Source organism: Melanerpes formicivorus, unplaced genomic scaffold, assembly GCF_026170545.1.
Source record: "Melanerpes formicivorus ecotype bairdi unplaced genomic scaffold, bMelFor1.0.p_v2 SCAF_23, whole genome shotgun sequence".
NCBI lineage: Eukaryota > Metazoa > Chordata > Aves > Piciformes > Picidae > Melanerpes > Melanerpes formicivorus.
Window position 1 is genome coordinate 2,408,363 of NW_027142375.1, and position 21,395 is coordinate 2,429,757.

The following is a 21,395-nucleotide window of genomic DNA, read 5'->3' on the forward strand; positions in this document are numbered from 1 at the left end:
TTTGAACACCTCCAGGGATGGGGACTCCACCACCTCCCTGGGCAGCACATTCCACTGGCCAATTACTCTTTCTGTGAAGGACTTTCTCTTCTGAAGGTTGCCCTGATTGTCAAGCTGTACAGGATCCATGGCGGATGCAGCTATACTCTACAGAAAATGAACATTAGCCATGGTCAAAACTTTGACTTGGGTAACCATGTACTTAAAATGCAGGTGCTACAGTGGGATAGCCATATCCTGCACCTGAAAGGAAAGGTTATGATGTCTGTACTCATAAAATAGACAGTGGCAGAAATTTCTGCTATTTAAAGTCTCATTCTGAAATGACAGCAGTCTGTTGGAGGTTTCCCAGCTTCACTCTGGCCATAAATGTGTGCTTGTTCTGAAGTCAAGCCTGGTGTGTTTAAAGCTTAACATACCTGAGAGAGCGTAGACTTGTTTGATAATTTTGATATTACCTGCAAAACAAAACAATAGTCCTAAGTATGTGCATCTGCACAGCACTGGCTTCCAAGAGCACACCAAACACTTATGCAAGACAAGAATCTCAGGATAGAACAGCCACATTTCATGAAATGATGACATCTCAGTGAACTAAGGACACTCCTTGGGAAAAAACCCCACAGCTGTTTTATTTTCATTGAATAGATAACTTCTGCAATAATAATGATTTGCTTCACTAAAGCATTGAGTCAAGGCTCCAGTCCTGTGGATGAATGTAGATGGGTGAATGCATGCCCAGTGAGAGCAGTGCTGCGCTTTGGCCGTGCCTTTGTGTAGCTTTAGCTCTTGTGCCTTGTCCTTAGATGTGAAGGACAGAAGTAGCTGTAGAATGTTAAGGGAATCTTCAAAGGCAGTGATGGATCTAAGGCAAGTAAAACCAGTACAATCTTGAGGAAGACACATGCCTAACAACTGTTCACAGAATCACAGAACATTAGAGGTTGGAAGGGACCTCCAGAGATTGAGTCCAACCCCCCTGCCAAAGCAGGACCACCAAGGCTAGTCTGCACAGGAAGGCAGCCAGGTGGGGTTTGAAAGCCTCCCCAGAAGGAGACTCCACAACCTTTCTGGGCAGCCTGTTCCAGGGCTCTGTCATCCTCACTGTATAGAAGTTTCTCCTCATGCTGAGGTGAGATCTTCTCTCTTCCAGCTTGTACCTGTTCTTTGGCTTGTTAGCACGCACCACTGAAAAGAGCTTGGCTCCCTCCACTTGACACCCACCCCTCAGATATTGATAGACATTGATCAGATCCCTCTCAGCCTTCTCTTCTTAAGAGTGAACAGCCCCAAGCCTCTCAGTCTCTCTTCACAGAGGAGATGCTCAAGTCCCCTAATCATCCTCATGGCTCTCAGTCGGATTTTCTCCCATAGGTCCCTGTCTCTCTTGAACTGGGGAGCCCCAAAATGTGACATTATCATATTCAAGGCCATGACATTTTCCCTTCTTGGTTTAAACAGAAAGAAAGCCAAAAGAAAACAAAGAAGAAAAACAACCATGCAAGTTTAGTATGCAACTACTTCCAATAAACTTCACTGGAACTACTGACCAATATCCATTTTGAGCATTCTGTTGTCTATTTGAATGTTCACACTTTGACCACAGGCTAGCCCCTGACAGCCTACATGCTGTATTTATAGGAAAGTTATAGACTGTGAGGTAGAATTGTCAAAAGGGATTTTCACCTTTCCTGAGCCTGCATGTCAAGATAAGTGCTTAATACTCAGCAAATGTAAATTTGTAGCATCAGTTATTTTTCTCCAAACTCAGGTAAAAGAAGTTCAGCCTTTCTGGAAGTCATTGAGACTTCTCTGGTTAAGAAAAAAATCTTCAGAAGTCCTAAATGCACAGGTTTTTAGGCAGAGATTTTTGGCAAAAATTATTGTGGTTTGTTTGTCTCCTCTCTCCTTCTCTCCTTCTCCCTCTCTCCTTTTCCATCTCACCCTCTCTCCCTCTCCCTCTGTCCCTCTCCCCCTCTCTCCCTCTCTCTCTCCCTCTTTCCCTCTCCCTCTGTCCCTCTCCCTCTCTCTCCTTCTCTCCCTCTCTCCCTCTCATTTACCTGGAAAGTATTTGGTAGTTGCTCATGAAAGTGAAACTCCTAGTAGTGGCATAATACACAGGTACATTATATATACAACCTACAGTTTAGGTTTGTGTAAGCAGAAATCCTGCTCCACAGCAGCCAAGCCAGTAGCAGGTGTATCAATACATCCAGCAATAATGCTCTAATGACTGCCAAACAGAACAATTGACATAACGAGGCTATGCAAATGAAAGAACTGCTGTGTTCTTTCTGAGACAGATAAAGCAATAATAGTTGATGGTAGCAGAGGATGAGATCTCAGACACTGAAATGTCCCAGTTTGCAGTGTCTGCCAGCTGAAGAAATGTTCCTGAGTGCAGGAAACTGGCTATGTACTAAAATATTGAAGTCAGAATTAGGAAGTACTAATAACCACTTTGCACATATGTTTAAGATGATCAATAGTGCCCAGAATGTTGGGGCATCAGTTTGCTTGGCTTCTGTAGACACAGGTGCAGTATGAATATTAAATAGCAGCCTTCATTAAAAACACCAAGCCTGTCCCAACCACGAGCAGCTTCTCAAAGGAGATCTCAGATGGTATTAAATTGCCCACTGAAGGCTTTACAACTGACTTGTCATTTGTAGTTTGTACTGCAGGTGAAAATTTCTCTCCATCATTTCATTGTTTCTTCTCCTCAGCATAGGTGTCAATCCTGATTCTTACAGGTTGAAAACAGGAGACAAAGAAATCATGATAAGGGTATCTCTGGGCCCCATGCTCTTTAATATCTTCATTGATGATCTGGATGAGGGCATTGAGTCCATCATGAGTAAATTTGCAGATGACACCAAGCTGGGGGCTGGTGTTGATCTGCTAGAGGATAGAGGGGCTTTGCAAAGGGACCTTGCCAGGCTAGACAGATGGGCAGAGTCCAACAGTACAAGATTCAACACATCCAAGTGCCAGGTTAGAATAGAAATAGGAATAGAAATAGAAATAGAAAGAAATAGAAATAGAAATAGAAATAGAAATAGAAATAGAAATAGAAATAGAAATAGAAATAGAAATAGAAATAGAAATAGAAATAGAAATAGAAATAGAAATAGAAATAGAAATAGAAATAGAAATAGAAATAGAAATAGAAATAGAACAGGTTGGAAGAGACCTTAAAGATCATCACATCCAACCTATCAACTAATCCAACCTACTTAATCAACATCCCAGACCCTTCTAAGATTCTATGATTCTTCCATTTCCCCAGACTGGCTGCTTTAACCCCCTCAGAACAATCTCCCTTTGGATAAACTGATATTTCTAGATAAACCCTGGGCAGCACAGAACACACAGTAAGGAATGTTGTAAGTGCTGCTGTGCTAATACACTGCAGCCATCTTTATTCCTTTTAAGTTTGAACATTGACTGTGTTTTGCAGACATAAAACAGGGCTAGACTAAAGTGCATTTAATCCATGACCAGAGAGAACGCTCAAGAGCTTTGCTTTAAAATCTCTTCCAGGAACTCTGCTGTCTCTCTGTGAAAACAAACAAACAAACATTCTCAAAGAGAATAGGAAAGATAAATGAGAACAAGGACAAAGACACCCAAAGGTCAGTGAACTTAAAGGCCTCACCATGCACATACCTTTATCCCTGTAAAAATGTAGTGTCAGAGTAAATAATTGTGAGGAGTTGTCCTAGTTTCTAATCTGCTAAAACTCTTTATTTAGGGCAACACACTGGTGTATCCTGGGCTGCATCAAGAGAAACACAGCCAGCAGGTCAAGGGAAGTGATTCTTCCCCTCTCTGCTATGGTGAGATCCCACCTGGAGTACTGTGTCCAGTTCTGGAACCCCTATTACAGGAATGATCTGGAGGTGCTGGGAGGTGTCCAGAGAAGGGCCATGAGGATGAACAGAGGGCTGGAGCTGCTCTGCTATGGAGACAGACTGAGAGAGTTGGGACTGTTCAGTCTGCAGAAGAGAAGGCTCCAAGGAGACCTTATTGTGGCCTTCTAGTATCTGAAAGGGGCTACAAGAAAGCTGGGGAGGGAATTTTGAGGGTGTCAGGGAGTGATAGGATTGGGGGGGATGGAACAAAATTAGAAATGGGTAGATTCAGATTGGATGTTAGGAAGAAGCTCTTCCCCATGAGGGTGGTGAGAGACTGGCACAAGTTTCCCAGGGAGGTGGTGGAAGCCTCATCCCTGGAGGTATTTAAGGCCAGGCTGGATGTGTCTCTGAGCAACTTGATGCAGTGTGAGGTGTCCCTGCCCATGGCAGGGGGTTTGGAACTAGATGATCCTGGAGGTCCCTTCCAACCCTGACAATTCTATGATGCTTCTATAAAATGCCTTATTTTTGTTGTGGTTCCTTATGCAAAAAGAAAGAGGATGCAAAATAGCTCCCACACTAATCTTTTAAAAGGGAATTGCAACTCAAAGGGTAAGGGCTACTGAAAGTGAAACAGGTATTTCACCTGCTATGCTGTCAGCATTGTAGGCTGATGCCTGGGAAAATTCCAGAGAAAATAGTAGAAATGTAAATAAGTTACCATTGGATGTAAAAGGAAATTAGTGATAAGGTCTAATAAATCCCATTGTCTTGCTAACTGGGATGAAAGTTAGTGGCATAAATGGTTCTGTCTCTTTGCTCACCTCTGGCTCTAGCTGATACTAATTGGAGCTTCTGCTTGGCTTTGCTGCCCTTGGCTGCATTCCTTGTTGTGGCTACATACTAACAGCTGATTGCTTTCTCTCTCTATCCCTTGAACAGGGGGAGGGAGGGGGAGCTATTTGTTCCCCCCTGGCTTTATCTGTGTTGTTTCTCAACTGTAAATATATATATATTGTACATATTAATTGCATTTCATGTCTCTAGCTTTTAGTTTGCTTGTAACTATAGCTTCATTTGCTTCCAAAACCTCCTGAGCTGGTTTGATGATTTATTTTGGGGGTAATTCTCCAAATTTTGGGGCGGGGGGAGGGGGGGATAGGCATAATTCCTAACCCCCATGACATACACAAGAATCAAAAGCCCAGACTGGGGCTTTCCCAGGTTGGAGTAATCCCCATCACTGACATAGGCTGGGCAAGGGCTGGCTTGAGAGCAGCCCTGAAGAAAAGGGCTTGGGAGTGCTGGTGGATGAGAAGCTCAACATGAGCCAGTAGTATGCACTTGCTACCAAGAAAACCAACCAGAGCCTGGGCTGCAGCAAGAGAAGTGTGGGCAGCAGGGCGAGGGAGGTGATTCTCCCACTCTGCTCTGCTGAGACCACAACTGGAGTACTGTGTCCAGTTCTGGAGCCCCTGTTACAGGAAGGATCTGGAGGTGCTGGAAGGTGTCCAGGGAATGGCCACAAGGATGAGCAGAGGGCTGGAGCACTTCTCCTATGAGGACAGACTGAGGGAGTTGAGACTATTCAAACTGGAGAAGGCTGCGAGGAGACCTAATTGTGGCTTTCCAGTATCTGAAGTGGGCTACAAGAAAGCTGAGGAGGGACTTCTGAGGGTGGGAATGGAGCAAAACTAGGAATGGGTAGATTCAGATTGGATGTTAGGAAGAAGCACATCACCATGAGGGTGGTGAGTCACTGGCACAGGTTGCCCAGGGAGGTGGTGGAAGCCTCATCCCTGGAAGTTTTGAAGGCCAGGCTGGATGTGGCTGTGAGCAACCTGCTGTAGTGTGAGGTGTCCCTGGCCATGGCAGGGGGGGTGGAACTGGATGATCCTTGAGATCCTTTCCAACCCTAACAATTCTCTGATTCTATGATGTCAGAGCCAGTGATGCAAAATTCTGTTAAAGAGTCTAAACTAAGGTTTTTAATCTCATCTCTGGTGTCTCTTTATGTCTCATGAAAGCATCTATTAGATTTCATTTCACAAGACAAAACTGTACTGGATCCCATAATAAAAGCAGCCTCATACTGAATTCTTCCATGGACAAAGTCTATCATCTTGTCATTTTTTCACGTGTTAGGATAAAATTTTAAAATGCTGTAATCTTCTTCACTGCTTACTGCAAGCACAAAAGGAATGTTTCCCATCTGGTGCCACTGTGGTTTGCTGTCAAAAGCCATTGATCTGAAGATAGGGCAAGGGCAAGGGCAACAAGGCTGGGGAGAGGCCTTGAACACAAGCCCTGTGAGGAGAGGCTGAGGGAGCTGGGGTTGCTTAGCCTGGAGAAGAGGAGGCTCAGGGGAGACCTTCTTGCTCTCTACAACTACCTGAAAGGTGGTTGTAGCTGGGAGGGGCTGGTCTCTTCTCCCAGGCAAGCAGCACCAGAACAAGGGGACACAGTCTCAAGCTGCGCCAGGGGAAGTTTAGGCTCAAGGTGAGGAGAAAGTTCTTCACCAAGAGAGTCATTAGTCATTGGAATGTGCTGCCCAGGTTGGTGGTGGAGTCCCCATCCCTGGAGGCGTTCAAGAGGAGATTGGACGTGGCACTTGGTGCCATGGTCTAGTCATGAGGTCTGTGGTGACAGGTTGGACTCGATGATCCTCGAGGTGTCTTCCAACCTTGGTGATACTGTGAGACTGCGTGATATTTTTTCCAGGGTCACAAGAAAATAGCTTTTAGTAGAAGAATCCCTGTCAGGAATTATGGCCAAAGTTAGGTAACCAGCTGTGCAATAGTTCAGTATGAATGCCTATGATAAAAGCCTAAGAAAGAGACATGCAGAGATGCAGCTAAATCTGGAGTTAATACATTAGCTGTCCAGATAAGTGAATTTGCATTTTAGGTCTCAAAAGAATGTAATCAGCTTTTACAGGCCTAATTGCTGTTGCCTTCACATAAGCAAGACCAAAAATAGAGACATGATTCTGCTGATTTGCTGGTGAGTTTTGGGTCCTAAACTCTTTGGATCTGAGGGGTCAAAAGGATGAAACATGCTTTCAGGAAAGGGTTTTATGTAAAACTGGTCTATTAATGTTCTTAGTCAGCATTTGCCAACAGGAAAAACCCATTTAGGAGCACTGGCAGTGTAGGGAGCAGCCCCAAGAACTCAGGCCATATGTTCTGTGCTTTGCAAATTCACTGTATGGGGATGGAAACGATACATGTGCATAATAAGGGATTATTGTCCCAGTGAAAAGCTTAATGCCTCCTGTGCTCAGGCCTTAGTTTTACCCTAAGCATGATTTGTTTTCTCAATGAAATGTCACAAATCCTTTAATCACAAAGAGCTCACTGCCTCACAGAGAGTTTCTCAGGTTATCTGTAACTGGTTTATACCTACATTTACTGAGCTTTATCTTTATGGTTGTGGTTTCTTTCTTTCTCTCGATCACTCCCCATAGCTCATTGGCTTCTTCCTGTATTTTCTCAGGTTTATTCTTACCCCTTTTCCTTGCTTAAAGGAGAGATAAATGTATTTCAGGGAAATGAAAGCTTTCAGTGTTCTCTGATCAATCCTGCCTGAACTATAGAGTGTACTGAATTAGCAGCCAAAGTTGAACAACAGATACATTAGTAGTGTTTTATGCTAGCTGACCAATGACTGTGAATTGCCATGAGCTCTGCATTCTCATATTATAGAATGATAGAATGGTCTGGGCCAGAAGGGACCTCCATAGCTCATCCAGTCCAACCTCCCCACAGCCAGCAGGGACATCCCCAGCTCGATCAGGCTGCTCAGGGCCTCGTCAAGACTCACCTTGAATATCTGCAGGGAAGGAGCCTCAGCCACCTCCCTGGGTAACCTGTTCCAGTGTTCCACCACCCTCATAGGAAAGACCTATCCTACACTGGTCATATCTTTTGAATAAATTGTTGCAGCCTATGAAGTTAGGAGGAGTGTTCAGTAAGTGGCTGGTTGTGATTAGCTTTGGGTAAGTCGTTTTTAAGGGAATGTTTTCTTGGATTGCCACTTCTCACTAAATCTTCTGTATTTGTTATTTAAGGTTTCATTTTGCATGTGCCTCTTTAAATTTTGGGTGCTATTTTCATAGACTCATCGAATCACCCAGGTCATAGAAGACCTCAGTGATCATCAAGTCCAACCTATTATAATATCTAACACCTTGTGACAACTAAACCATGGCTTCAAGTGCCACATCCAATACTTTTTTGAACGCCTCCAGGGACAGGGACTCCACCACCTCCCTGGGCAGCACATTCCAAAGGCCAATTATTCTTTCTGTGAGGAACTTTCTCCTCTCTTCAAGCCTAAACTTCCCCTGGCACAGCTTGAGGCTGTGTCCTCTTCTTCTGTGGCTGGTTGCCTGGGAGAAGAGACCAACCCCCACCTGGCTACAACCTCCTTTCAGGCAGAGAGTAATAATGTCTCCCTTGAGACCTTTTCACCCCGTTCATTAGCTAACATTTTAGATTATGCTTTGATTGTTTCATTAACAATCCAGGATCTATCACATTTTCTGTCAGAAAGGTGTCACAGGATTAAAAATGAACATTTTTGTTGCTTGCTCCAAAGCAAGACTTGAATAAATGCTAAATGTGGATGCTATAATTTGTCATTTCAATTTCTATATTCATCCCTCACTCTCTCTCTCCCCCTAAGCCTGCAGAAAAAATTAAGGTGCTGGACTGCTCTGAATTTATAACATTGGTGCAAACAATTTGCACAGTCGAACCTGTGCTCATAAGAATTCAAGAAAAACAAAACAAACCCCCCTCCAACAACCAAAGAAGTGAGGAAAAGACTGTCAAGAAGGTCTAAAGACAGCCAAAGGAGGAATGGTTAAAAGAGACAATAGAGCTGGCACCTGCTGTACTTTGCTCTGGCAGGTTGCAGTTTTGGAAACGCTTGCAGATTACTGCAGATGAGATACAGTGGAGAAAAGCTTTTGATATTCCTATGGTTTGATAACAGCCACACAAAAGGCGTATATGATATTAATAGAAGTTTAAATGATTGCTTTCAATGCTATAAAGTTCATAGGCACAGCCCCATGCAACCCTAAGATTTGACATAGACCCCAAAATATTTGCAGGCCTGGTGTCCAATTAGACTCCAACTCGAGGCTGTGGATGCTGTGGAAAAGTTGCTTTCAAGATGTATTACCTTCACCTTTAAAAAAACAACTTCACACTACTTTTTATGTAAATATGCAATCCCAGCCACTGATACAGGCTGGGCAGGGACTGGCTTGAGAGCAGCCCTGAAGAAAAGGACTTAGGGGTGCTGGAGGAATGAGAAGCTCAATATGAGCTACCAGTGTGCACTTGCAGCCCAGAAAGCCAACCAGAGACTGGGCTGAATCAAGACAAGCGTGGCCAGCAGGGTGAGGGAGGTGCAGAGGGACCTTGACAGGCTGGACAGATGGGCAGAGTCCAACATGATGGCATTCCACAAGTCTAAGTGCCAGGTTCTGCACTTTGGCCACAAAAAACCCATGTGGTGTTACAGGCTGGGGGCAGAGTGGCTGGAGAGCAGCCAGGCAGAGAGGGACCTGGGGGTAGTGGTGATTGACAGCAGCTGAACATGAGCCAGAGTGTGACCAGGTGGCCAAGAAGGCCAATGGCATCCTGGCCTGGATCAGGAATAGCATGGCCAGCAGGAGCAGGGAAGTCATTGGTTAGGCCACATCTTGAGTCCAGTGTCCAGTTCTGGGCCCCTCAGTTTAAGAAGGATGTTGAGACTCTTGAACGTGTCCAGAGAAGGGCAATGAGGCTGGGGAGAGGACTTGAGCACAAGCCCTATGAAGAGAGGCTGAGGGAGCTGGGGTTGTTTAGCCTGGAGAAGAGGAGGCTCAGGGGAGACCTTATTGCTGTCTATAGCTCCCTGAAGGGAGGTTGTAGCCAGGTGGGGCTTAGTCTCTTCTCCCAGGCAACCAGCACCTCCAGACCCCTGTCCAAACACAAAGGAATACACAGGAAGATTTCCTGGGGAACAATACCTGGACACTTATGTAAGGACAATTTCCTGGAGGACAATACGTGGACACATACCTACGGACTAAAACTGTATAAAAAGACCTGAGCAACTACTGGCTCAGGAGAAGAAAAACACAGAAGGAGGACAATGCCACTGAGAAGGAAAACAGGAGAGAAGGAAAAGTCCAGGGCAATGCTGCTCTGAAGAAAAACAGAGAGAATACCAGGAGAGAGAAAATGACAGAGACATCACCGTGGAGCCTGGAAGCAGCAGACCAAGAGGAGCCCTCTCTCCGTGTCCTAAGTTCTGCCTGCTGCAACTCATGGAGCTGAAGAGGCTGCCCTGAGGACTACATCTCTCCTACAGCCAAAGTTACAGCACCCCTCCTCTACAGCCCCAACATCTCCTGCAGCACCTTTCCTCCACAGACTCAAACTGGGGAGTGAGGGGTGTAGTAATATAATTCCTTTCCTCTTCTCTCTCTTTCTCTCTCTCCCCCCTTCTGATCCATCCACTTTATTTGTGTAATAAACAGTCTGGCTGTTGATATTTTGGCCTCATTTGTGCCTCTCATGTCATAACCCGGGAATATTCAAAAGAACTGAGTCTCTTTCCCTCCCTGGACAAAGACAACTCTAAGTCAATATTCTCTGAAAGCCAGGAGCTTTGCCTGGCTAAAATTCTGCCTGACACAGTGCTTTATACTCTCTTTGTACCACAGTCCCAAAACATCACTAAGCTGCTTTGCCAGCCTGGATGGGTGCTTTTTTCCAAAGTGTAACCCTCTGGTTAATCTTTATAATCTGATGCAGAAAACCATAATCCCAGGCAGAGGAATGCGTGAGAACGGAGAGTGTTCAACAGGACTGAAAGGCTAAAATGAGAAGGAAAACTTTGTCCCTTCCTTAACCCTTTCACAGTCTCACAGTATAACTAAGTTTGGAAGAGACCTCGAGGATCATGGAGTCCAACCTGTCACCACAGACCCCATGACTAGACCATGGCACCAAGTGCCACATCCAATCCCCTCTTGAACGCCTCCAGGGATGGTGACTCCACCACCTCCCTGGGCAGCACATTCCAATGGCTAACAACTCTCCCAGTGAAGAACTTTCTCCTCACCTCGAGTCTAAACCTCCCCTGGCGCAGCTTGAGACTGTGTCCCCTTGTGCTGGTGCTGGTTGCCTGGGAGAAGAGACCAACCCCCACCTGGCTACAACCACCTTTCAGGTAGTTGTAGAGGGCAATGAGGTCATCCTTGAGCCTCCTCTTCTCCAGGCTAAACAACCCCAGCTCCCTCAGCCTCTCCTCACAGGGCTGTGCTCAAGGCCTCTCCTCAGCCTCATTGCCCTTCTCTGGACACCTTCAAGTGTTTCGATGTCCTTCTTAAACTGAGGGGCCCAGTATTCAAGGTGTGGCCTAACCAATGCAGAGTCCAGGGGCACAATGACTTCCCTGCTCCTGCTGGCCACACAATTCCTGATGCAGGCCAGGACGCCGTTGGCCTTCTTGGCCCCCTGGGCACACTGCTGGCTCATGTTTAGGTGGCTGTCAATCAGCACCCCCAGGTCCCTCTCTGTTTGGGAGCTCTCCAGCCACTCCAATCCCAGCCTGTAGCTCTGAATGGGGTTGCTGTGGCCAAAGTGCAGCCCCTGGCACTTGGGCTTGTTGAATGCTAAATAAATGCATAAATAGATATATAAATATATATATATTACAGATTTGCTCTCAACATACTTGTTTAGTGCTGGAATGACCCAGAAAACTCTGCACATTTAAGATCAGAGTTTGTAGGCTTTTTCCCTCCTGAGCTTGGAGCTGCTTTCACCTTGAAGAACAATTGATTTGGCCGATCTTCAGGCCTCCCAGTAGAAACTGAGGAGCATCTCTTGTAATTGGTTTGGTATTGCTAATAGCAACCTGAGCTTTATTACACTAAAAAATGTAATCCACAACTCAATCATTAAAATGTAATAAATTCTAAACACCAGCCTCTCCAAAGGGCAAGCATGCAGCTCCATTCTGTCAGAGAGTGACTTTCTGGGGGTGGGGGGGAAGGGGAAATGGTTCTTTGTTTTTATTGCTTCTCAGTTGCATTGCAAGATTTATTTGGCTATTTATTTATTTTATTATCAAGAAAACCTGGCTAAGCTGCAGGAAGACTCAATGTTCCCAACTGGAGAAAGAATCTATCACTTTCCCTGTGCAGCCTTTGTCATGATGTTTACACTGCAGAAGCACTGAAGGAAGCAGCTCTCCCCTCTGCTTCAGAGACTGCCTGTTTTCATTTTAAAGACAGCAGCTTCTCCTCCTTTGTGGGCAAGGGGGGGAGAGAAGAAGGGAAGCATTTGTAAGAGGCAGAAACAACTTTAAAGGCTGCAAAAGGAGAAGTAGAGCCTTATTAATTATGAGTCCTGTCTACTAACACAGGTTCTTGAATCTTCAATTAAAAAATCTTGAACTTTTGTGTAGTTTTTTAAGTCCACACGCTGATAGAGCTCTAGTGAGTCAAAGATTGTGCCTGCATGGATCTTATCTTCCTCTGGGAGTTCATTACAGCTTGAGGGATGGCATAGGTGTCAAAGAGGCTTCCTGTGCTTGGTATCAGTCTGGCTGTAACCAGCCTGTGTAGTGTTTTTGATGGATAATTACATCTACACTGTAGACACTTCTGCATGGACACTAGGAAAAAAATCACAGACAGTAAACTGTCACCAAGCCCACAAAGATATTGTGCAAATATTTAGCTGTTTTGAGGTTTTTTATAGGATAATTCAGAGCTATGAACATCTGTTACTACTCTCTAAATACATTGACTAGCACATGTTTTGTCAGGGCTGGTGGGTAGCAAAATAATTTCCAGTGTCTTTCATACAGTTTATTATTTGTTGAAAGAACCTTCTTATGGCTGCTTAGCTTTATGTGTTTAAAGGTGGTTTGGATGTGGTATTTGGGCATATGGTTGAGGGGGTGAGCTTTGCAGAGCAGGCTTTTGGGTTGGACTTGGTGATCCTGAGGGTCTTTTCCAACCTGAATGTTGCTGTGATTCTGTGATTATCAGATCAGACCTCTGATTCTCCCGCTGCCTGCTATACACATTGCAAATAGATGTACTTGGAAGGAGGTGCATGGCAAAATCCATGTCACTTTGTGAAGTTCCTCCAGCAAAATTCAACAAAGAATGTAAAGGGCAAAATATGAGTACTAACACATAAGAAAAAGCCAAAATGGATTCACAAGGGGCAACTTCTTCCTGACAAAAATTTGGTGGCCTTCTGTGTTGGGGTAATAGTGTTATTGATAAGGAAAGAGCAACTGCTACCATCTACCTGGACTTGTGCAAAGCATTCAACACTGTCTCCCATGAGATCCTGGTTTCCAAACTGGGAAGACATAGATTTGATGGCTAGACCACTCAGTGGATAAAGAAATGGTTTGCTGATCTGCTCAGAGAGTGATGGTCAATACCCTGATGCCTATGCAAAGATGAGTTAAGAGTGGTGATCTTCAGGGGCTGCAACCGGGACCTGTACTGTCAGCACCATGGACAGTGGGACTGAGTGCATCCTCAGCGAGTTTGCTGACAACACCAAGTTGTGTGTCCAAAGCCAAAGAGACCTTGATAGGCTTAAGATGTGGGCTGATGCCAATCTCATGAAGTTCAACAAAGCCAAGTGCAAGGTCTTGCACTTGGGTTGCAGTAATCCTAGGCACAAAACCAGGCTGGGCAGAGAATGGATAGAAAGCAGTCCTGAGGAGAAGCACTGGGAAGTGCTGGCTGACAGCAGCTCAAGAGGAGCCAGCAATGTGCACTTGCAGCCCCAAATGCCAACCAAATCCTGGGCTGTACTAAAAGAAGTATGGCCAGCAGATTGATGGAGGGGATGAGACCCTACCTGGAGTACTGTGTCTGGTTCTGGAACTCCCAACACAAGAAGGACACAGAACCTTTTAAGTAGGTTCAGAGCAGGGCCACAAAGATGATCAAAGGGTAGGAGCATCTCTCCTATGAAGACAAGCTGAGAGAATTGGGGTTGTTCAGCCTGGAGTGGAGAACACTTGGATCAAAGGGCTGGAGCTCCTCTCCTGTGAAGATAAGCTGAGAGAGTTGGGGTTGTTCAGCCTGGAGTGAAGAACTCTTGCATCAAAGGGCTGGAGCTCCTCTCCTGTGAAGACAAGCTGAGAGAGTTGGGGTTGTTCAGCAAGGAGTGGAGAGCACTTGGATCAGAGGGCTGGAGCACCTCTCCTGTGAAGATAAGCTGGGAGAGTTGGGGTTGTTCAGCCTGGAGTGGAGAGCACTTGAATCAAAGGGCTGGAGCACCTCTCCTGTGAAGACAAGCTGGGAGAATTGGGGTTGTTCAGCAAGGAGTGGAGAATGATCTAAGAGACCTTAGGACACCATTCCAGTATTTGAAAGGGGCCTGCAGGACAGTTGCAGGACAGCTGGAGAAGCACTGTGAAGACATGTAGTGGTAGATAGAGGGGTAATGGTTCTTCAAACTGGAGCAAGCTAGATTTAGATTAGGTATTAGGAAGAAATTCTTCCCCATGGGCATGGTGAGGCAGAGATGTTATGGGGGCTCCAAGCTTGGAAGAGTTCCAAGCCAGTTTGGATGGGGTCTTAAGCAATCTGCCCTAGTAGTAGCTACATCACCTTCAAGATGCCTTCCAACCCAAGCCATTTTATTGTTTTCTTCTATTCAAATATCTATAATCAACAGGGCTTTTTTCCTACTTCACACCTCACTGTGAGGAGAATCCATAAAAAGTTGTCATTATAGCCCTGCCAGTGTGACTGCACACATATTAATGGTGACAATCAAAAACTACTTAACAATTGCTGGGTTTAGAGCTGTCATGAGGATCCACTGAAACTTTATCTCCCTGCTTTTGTGTCCTTCTGTTACTCATCAGAGACTGAAATAGTTACATGACTGCCAGCTCCTGTACTCAAAATCTCCTGAGCTTTTCTTCCAAGATTGCTTGTAATGTGGTGGGTTGAAATTTCCCCTCAACATTAACTTTGCCAGACAAGCTCAGTGGGAAGCAAATTTATAGGCAAAACTACAATCTACAACGGGATGCAATGAATATGTGCACATATGTTCTACACTTTCTTCTTCCTTGAGTAGAAAGAGAGCTTTAAAGGGCCACCTTGTCCAAATCTCCCTGCAGTAATCAGGGACATCTTCAACCAGATCAGGTTCCCAGAGCCCCATCTAAACTGACAGTGAATGCTTCTAGGGATGGATCCTCTGCCACCTCTTTGGGCAATATCTTTTTGGGTTTCACCACCCTCACTGCTCTAAATGTCCTGCACTGTTTTAAATCCCATCCCCCGCGATGAGTGTGAGGAGATCCTTTTCCTGTTTGCACACACTCCTTTGATGCTGATGTAGGCTTGCCCTCAGCAGAAAATCTTACACCACAGCTGACTCTAACTTGGCAGAACTGGTCCTGATTTTGTACAAGCTGAATGTGCATGCAACTGAAATGGTGATCCTCAGATATGCCATCACACAGATAAGCATGCAGCAATACATCGAGGGGGTCACCAAGGTCCATGTCAAAGCTGGAGGGGAGGATGCAATCAGCTTCACACTCTCTCTTTATGGGGAGTTATTACCCTTTTTCAGATTAAGCATTCCTCTCCAAGGAAAACCTGTTGGTTATAAAACTAATCATCAAGCTCTCAGAACAGATGTGTGCTCTCTCAGCTGCTGCCTTCAGCAGCAGGAAGTTTGGGGACATTTGAAGAGACAAACCAATGAGATGCTCTGATTATTTTCCTCTCTACAAGTTTTCATTTATCTCCTTACCCCTTTCTAGCACTTTTCTTTATGGAGCATTGCTGTGGAAACACTGCTGCCACTAAAAAAAACCCCACATTTTAGCTGCAGTGTGATGAAAAGCAATTGTTTCTCATTTGGAATGTGTGTGACAAAGTTCTTAACTGCAAAGTGATAATCAGTGATCTAGGAAATGAGTGTTCATTATGCTGCCACACGAGCTTCCAGAAAAGGCAGAGTTCAACACTTTTGTCTGGACATATGCTTTGCATAACTACAAATTATTTCTATATAAGCAGGAACTATCAAAATATTAGAGAGGAGACTCGAGGAGAGGAGAGGAGACTCGAGGAGAGGAGAGGAGAGGAGAGGAGAGGAGAGGAGAGGAGAGGAGAGGAGAGGAGAGGAGAGGAGAGGAGAGGAGAGGAGAGGAGACTCGAGGAGAGGAGAGGAGACTCGAGGAGAGGAGAGGAGACTCGAGGAGAGGAGAGGAGACTCGAGGAGAGGAGACTCGAGGAGAGGAGACTCGAGGAGAGGAGAGGAGAGGAGACTCGACTCGAGGAGAGGAGAGGAGAGGAGACTCAAGGAGAGGAGAGGAGACTCGAGGAGACTCGAGGAGAGGAGAGGAGAGGAGAGGAGAGGAGAGGAGAGGAGAGGAGAGGAGAGGAGAGGAGAGGAGAGGAGAGGAGAGGAGAGGAGAGGAGAGGAGAGGAGAGGAGAGGAGAGGAGAGGAGAGAAGATTACTCTTTCATAGATGATGTCAGCCTGGAGGAGACTGTGAGAGGGGATCTGATCAACGTCTATCAATATCTGAGGGGTGGGTGTCAAGTGGAGGGGGCCAAGCTCTTCTCAGTGGTGCACAATAATAAGCCAAGGAACACCAGGTACAAGCTGGAACAGAGAAGATTTCACCACAACATGAGGAGAAACTTCTTTACAGTGAGGGTGACAGAGCACTGGAGCAGGCTGCCCAGAGAGGTTGTGGAGTCTCCTTCTCTGGACACATTCAAAACCTGCTTGGACGCATTCCTGTGCAGACTACCCTGGGTGGTCCTGTTCTGGCAGAGGCATTGGACTGGATGATCTCTGGATCCAACCTCTAATCTACTGTGATACTGTGATATTTTCCCTGGAGAAATGAGAAGCAGAGAACATGTTCACTGTTTCTGAGCTCATCAATGGATAAGCAATTTCTGTAGGCAATGGCTGAATTCTGAAAGGAACAAACAGTCCTCTCAATGAAATCTCTGGATTATTTCTTTAGTGCTGGATCATTTCTTTAGTGTGGTAGAATTGCAAAAGCCAGCTGAAATATGAGAGATGACTTAAAGATAACAATACCTGCAGAGGCCTTTCAAGATACTTACATCACTTTCGTGGCCTTCTCTGAGGTTGTATGTGAGATCATGCTGGATGTCTTCAACAAACTTGTGAGCATACTCTGGGTAAAGGTCGAGCACTTCAAAGAGGCCTTTGAGGATAATGCATTGGAGGTCACAGTACGTTAGAGCTTTAACATCTGCATTTGTTTTGATGACTTGATCCCTAATGGACAGGTTTGCTCCAATTAAATCTCCTTTACCTGAAAGGCAATGTGAAAAGAATGATCTTCAAAGCACGAATTCTTTATTTCAGTTTTTGAATCATAGAGTTGTTTAACACAATTGCTATATTTTAAATCCCATTGTTCCTGCTGCATTGTTTAATTAAGCCTCTAAAGAATCTTTGACTAATAGCTTTTTGATTATTTCCTTTTTTTCTACAGGTGCAATCTAATGACATAATTGTGGCCTTCCAGTATCTGAAGGGGGCCTACAGGAGGGCTGGGGAAGGACTTCTCAGGATCTCAGGCAGTGATAGGACTAGGGGGAATGGAATGAAGCTGGGGGTGGGGAGATTCAGGCTGGATGTGAGGAGGAAGTTCTTCATCATGAGAGTGGTGAAGCCCTGGAATGGGTTGTCCAGGGAGGTGGTTGGGGCCCTGTCCCTGGAGGTGTTTAAGCCCAGGCTGGATGAGGCTGTGGCCAGCCTGATCTAGTGTGGGGTGTCCCTGCCCATGGCAGGGGGGTTAGAACTAGATGATCCTTGTGGTCCCTTCCAACCCTGACTGATACTATGATACTATGAATTTTATATGCAATTAACTGGAGGGGCAAAGATTAGTTTTCAGACAGGTATCTACCTGATTTAAGGGATTAAGTTCATTATTCCCTTCAATCAGGTAGTTACCTGTGTGGAAACACCTGCCCTGGTGAGGCTGCATCTGGAGTGTTGTGTACAGTTCTGGGCACCTCAGTTCAGGAAGGACCACAGGGAACTGCATGAAAGAGTACATTACAGAACCACAAAAATGAGTAAGGGAGTGGAACAATTTCTTCTCAAGGAGAGCTTGAGGGAGCTGAGGGCTCTGTAGCTTGGAGAGGAGAAGTCTGGGTGGTGACCTCTTTCATGTTGATAAAGCTGTGCAGGGTGAGTGCCCAGAGGCTGGAGCCAGGCTCTGCTGGGTGATGCCCAATGACAGCACAAGGGGCAGTGGTGGAAGCTGAGGCAGAGGAAATTCCATGGAAACAGAAGGAAGAATATTTTTCACTGTGCAGGAGACAGAGCCCTGGCACAGGCTGCCCAGGGGGGTTGTGGAGTCTCCCTCTCTGGAGATACTCAAGACCTACCTGGATACATTCCTGTGTGACCTGCTCTAGGTGATCCTGCTCTGGCAGAGAGTTTGACTGGATGAACTTTTGAGGTCCCTTCCAGCCCCTAACATTCTGTGAGTCTGTGATAATTAAGTTTTACACTAGTAATTAATAGCAGGTGCAATTTTGTTTTTCAAGAAGTAAAAAGTATGTTTCTAGCTTGCTGGATTTTTTGGTTGGTTGGGATTTCTTTGTTTTCATTGGTTTTGTTTGTTGGTTTGGTTTGTTGTTTTTTTTTTTCCCTCCCTGGCTATGCAAATCCAGACAAGACAAAAAAAAATAGTCATAGAATTATCAGGGTTGGAAGGGACCTCAAGGATCAGCCAGTTCCAACCCCCCTGCCACAAGCAGGGACACCTCACACTACAGCAGGTTGCTCAGAGACACATCCAGCCTGCCCTTAAAAACCTCCAGGGATGAGGCTTCTATCACCTCCCTGGGCAACCTGTGCCAGTCTCTCACCACCTTCATGGGGAAGAACTTCTTCCTGACATCCAATCTGAATCTACCCATTTCTAGTTTTGCTCCATTCCCCCCAGTCCTATCACTCCCTGACACCGTAAAAAGTCCCTCCCCAGCTTTCTTGTAGCCCCCTTGAGATACTGGAAGGCCACAATAAGGTGTCCTCGGACCCTTCTCTTCTCCAGCCTGAAGAGCCTCAACTCTCTCAGTCTGTTTCCACAGAAGAGCAGCTCCAGCCCTCTGGTCATCTTCATGGCCCTTCTCTGGACATGTTCCAGCACCTCCAGATCCTTTTTGTGATAGGGGCTCCAGAACTGGACACAGTACTCCAGGTGGGCTCTCACCAGAGTGGAGCAGAGGGGGAGGATCACCTCCCTCAACCTGCTGGCCACTTTTCTCTTGCTGCAGCCCAGGCTCTGCTTGGCTCTCTGGGCTGCAAGTGCTCACTGCTGGCTCATGTTGAGCTTCTCATCCACCAGCACCCCAAAGTCCTTTTCCTTAGGTCTGCTTTCTGACACCTCAGCCTCCAGTGTGTATTGATAGTGAGGATTGTTCCAGCCCAGGTGCAGAATCCTGCACTTGTTGAGTGTTTCATTGTATTGTGCTGCATTAGTTGTTAGTGAGAATGGTTCAGTTAACAAAACTTAATGCACTAGAATTAGAATCTTGACAGAACTATAAACTTGTGGTCTGGGAACTGTGATTAACAGAGCATTGCCAGGAAAGAAACTGCTGTCTTGCATTTGTATCACATTAACAACACTTTCCAATAGGATGCATCTAGAGGGTTGATGCATTCACCTTCTGCTGTTGTTAATGAGGTTTAACTGATGATTCACCCTAACAAAATTATTTCAATGTATTATGCTTTGGGTTTTTTTTTTCATTATGTTTTCATTAACTTCCCTCAGAAATCCATTGATCTCTTTTTTTTGTTCAGTTGTTTTCATTGTCAGTGCTACACAATGATGCTTCCATTAGCATTTTCAAATGGGTCTGAAAATGGAATCATTAATGAAATCAGGGTTCCAACAGGGGCAGCTCTGGACTTTTTGCTATATTCAAGCTTATGTTTTTTTCCCCAAGTCATATTTTGTAGCTTTGGTCTATCTGATCCAATATAACCAAGGCATTTTTAAACTTCCTAATGACAATGAGGTGATAATGTGGACTGGAGAAGAGGAGGCTCAGGGGAGACCTTATTGCTCTCTACAACTACCTGAAGGGAGCTTGTAGACAGGTGGGCAGTTGGCCTCTTCTCCCAGGCAACCAGCAACAGAACAAGTGGACACAGTCTCAAGCTGTGCCAGGGGATGTTTAGGCTGGAGGTGAGGAGAAAGTTCTTCACAGAGAGAGTAATTGGCCATTGGAATGTGCTGCCCAGGGAGGTGGTGGAGTCACTGTCTCTGAAGATGCTCAAAATAGGATTGGATGTGGCACTTGGAGCCATGGTTTAGTTGTCCTGAGGTGTTGGGTATTAGGTAACAGGTTGGACTTGATGATCTCTGAGATATTTTCCAACCTGGTTGATTCTGTGATTCTGTGAATGTCAATCCAACCATGTTTTTAGTATTTCCAGGGCCAGAGCCTCCACAATATCTCTGGGCAACCTGTTCTGATGCTTCACCACCCTCATGGTGAAGAATTTCTTCCTACAGTCTAATCAAAACCTAGCTTCTTCCAGTCTGAAGCCATTGCCCCTTGCCCTGTCACCATAATAAATGTCCATATATTATGAAGAGCAGATTAACACAGAAACAAATTCTTTCCCACTGGTCTACCAAGACATGCTAAGCCATCAGTTGGAAATAAAGGACCTCCAACACCGAAGGACTATTCTTTCTCTTTGAATCTGTGAGTGTGAGCATACCAAGAATGGCCAGCACCGTGCTGTCCTTCAGGACTTCCATGGAACCTGAGCACACAAAGTAGATTGCTTGCAGGGCATCTCCCTGCCGGAGGAGGTATTCCCCAGGAGCACAGAAGGAGGTTTTAATATGCAGAGACAGAGACCTGAGGCAACCACGACTGGCACACTCAAAAAGGGAGAGCTGCAAAATCTCCTTGTTCAAGTGCATGGTGATGTCTGAACGCAGCTCATCTGGGAAGTCCTTTAAAAGCTGTCCAAAACAAGATAAAAAGGGAGGAAAAAGAGAGAATCAATAAAATAGTTTTCCCCTCTTTTGCAGAAGTGATCTGATTTAGTAGTGCTGCACAGGCAAAGATTTCCCTTCTTTTTTTTTCTTACCCCCTTGATATGTGCTACAAATATTTACAACCATCAGCACTAACAAATTCCAGGGAAAACAGGAACTAAAATATGCCTTTATAAAAAGTCAGCACCACTGTGTGTAGGAATTTCCCCTAATGCCCACTTTAGCCTTCTCTAAGCTCTTCTCAGCTGTTAGAACACAGCAGGTTGTTCAGGTACATACCAGGGTGTAGAGAAAGCAAAACCAAACTTCTTTAAAATGCTTGTGTAAAATTCATGAGTACACTGCTTTGCTCCCTCTATATGATGCAATTGGACAGTGACAGAGAGGTGGAAAAGGAAATGGGCAGAAAGTGGAAACTAAAAGACCATGAGATCT

General features: G+C 45.3%; 1 protein-coding gene across 2 annotated transcripts in view; it reads right to left on the bottom strand.

Annotated features, from left to right (window-relative positions):
• KCNH8 (potassium voltage-gated channel subfamily H member 8) overlaps positions 1-21,395 on the bottom strand; it is a 154,602-nt gene that overhangs the window by 18,005 nt on the left and 115,202 nt on the right. For both annotated transcript variants that reach the window (XM_068152531.1, XM_068152532.1), the window contains exons 10-12: positions 20,675-20,924; positions 17,017-17,231; positions 420-458 (exon numbers count right to left, since the gene is read on the bottom strand). In XM_068152531.1, the coding sequence (XP_068008632.1) occupies positions 420-458; positions 17,017-17,231; positions 20,675-20,924 (504 nt within the window). The remainder of the gene's footprint in view (positions 1-419; positions 459-17,016; positions 17,232-20,674; positions 20,925-21,395) is intronic.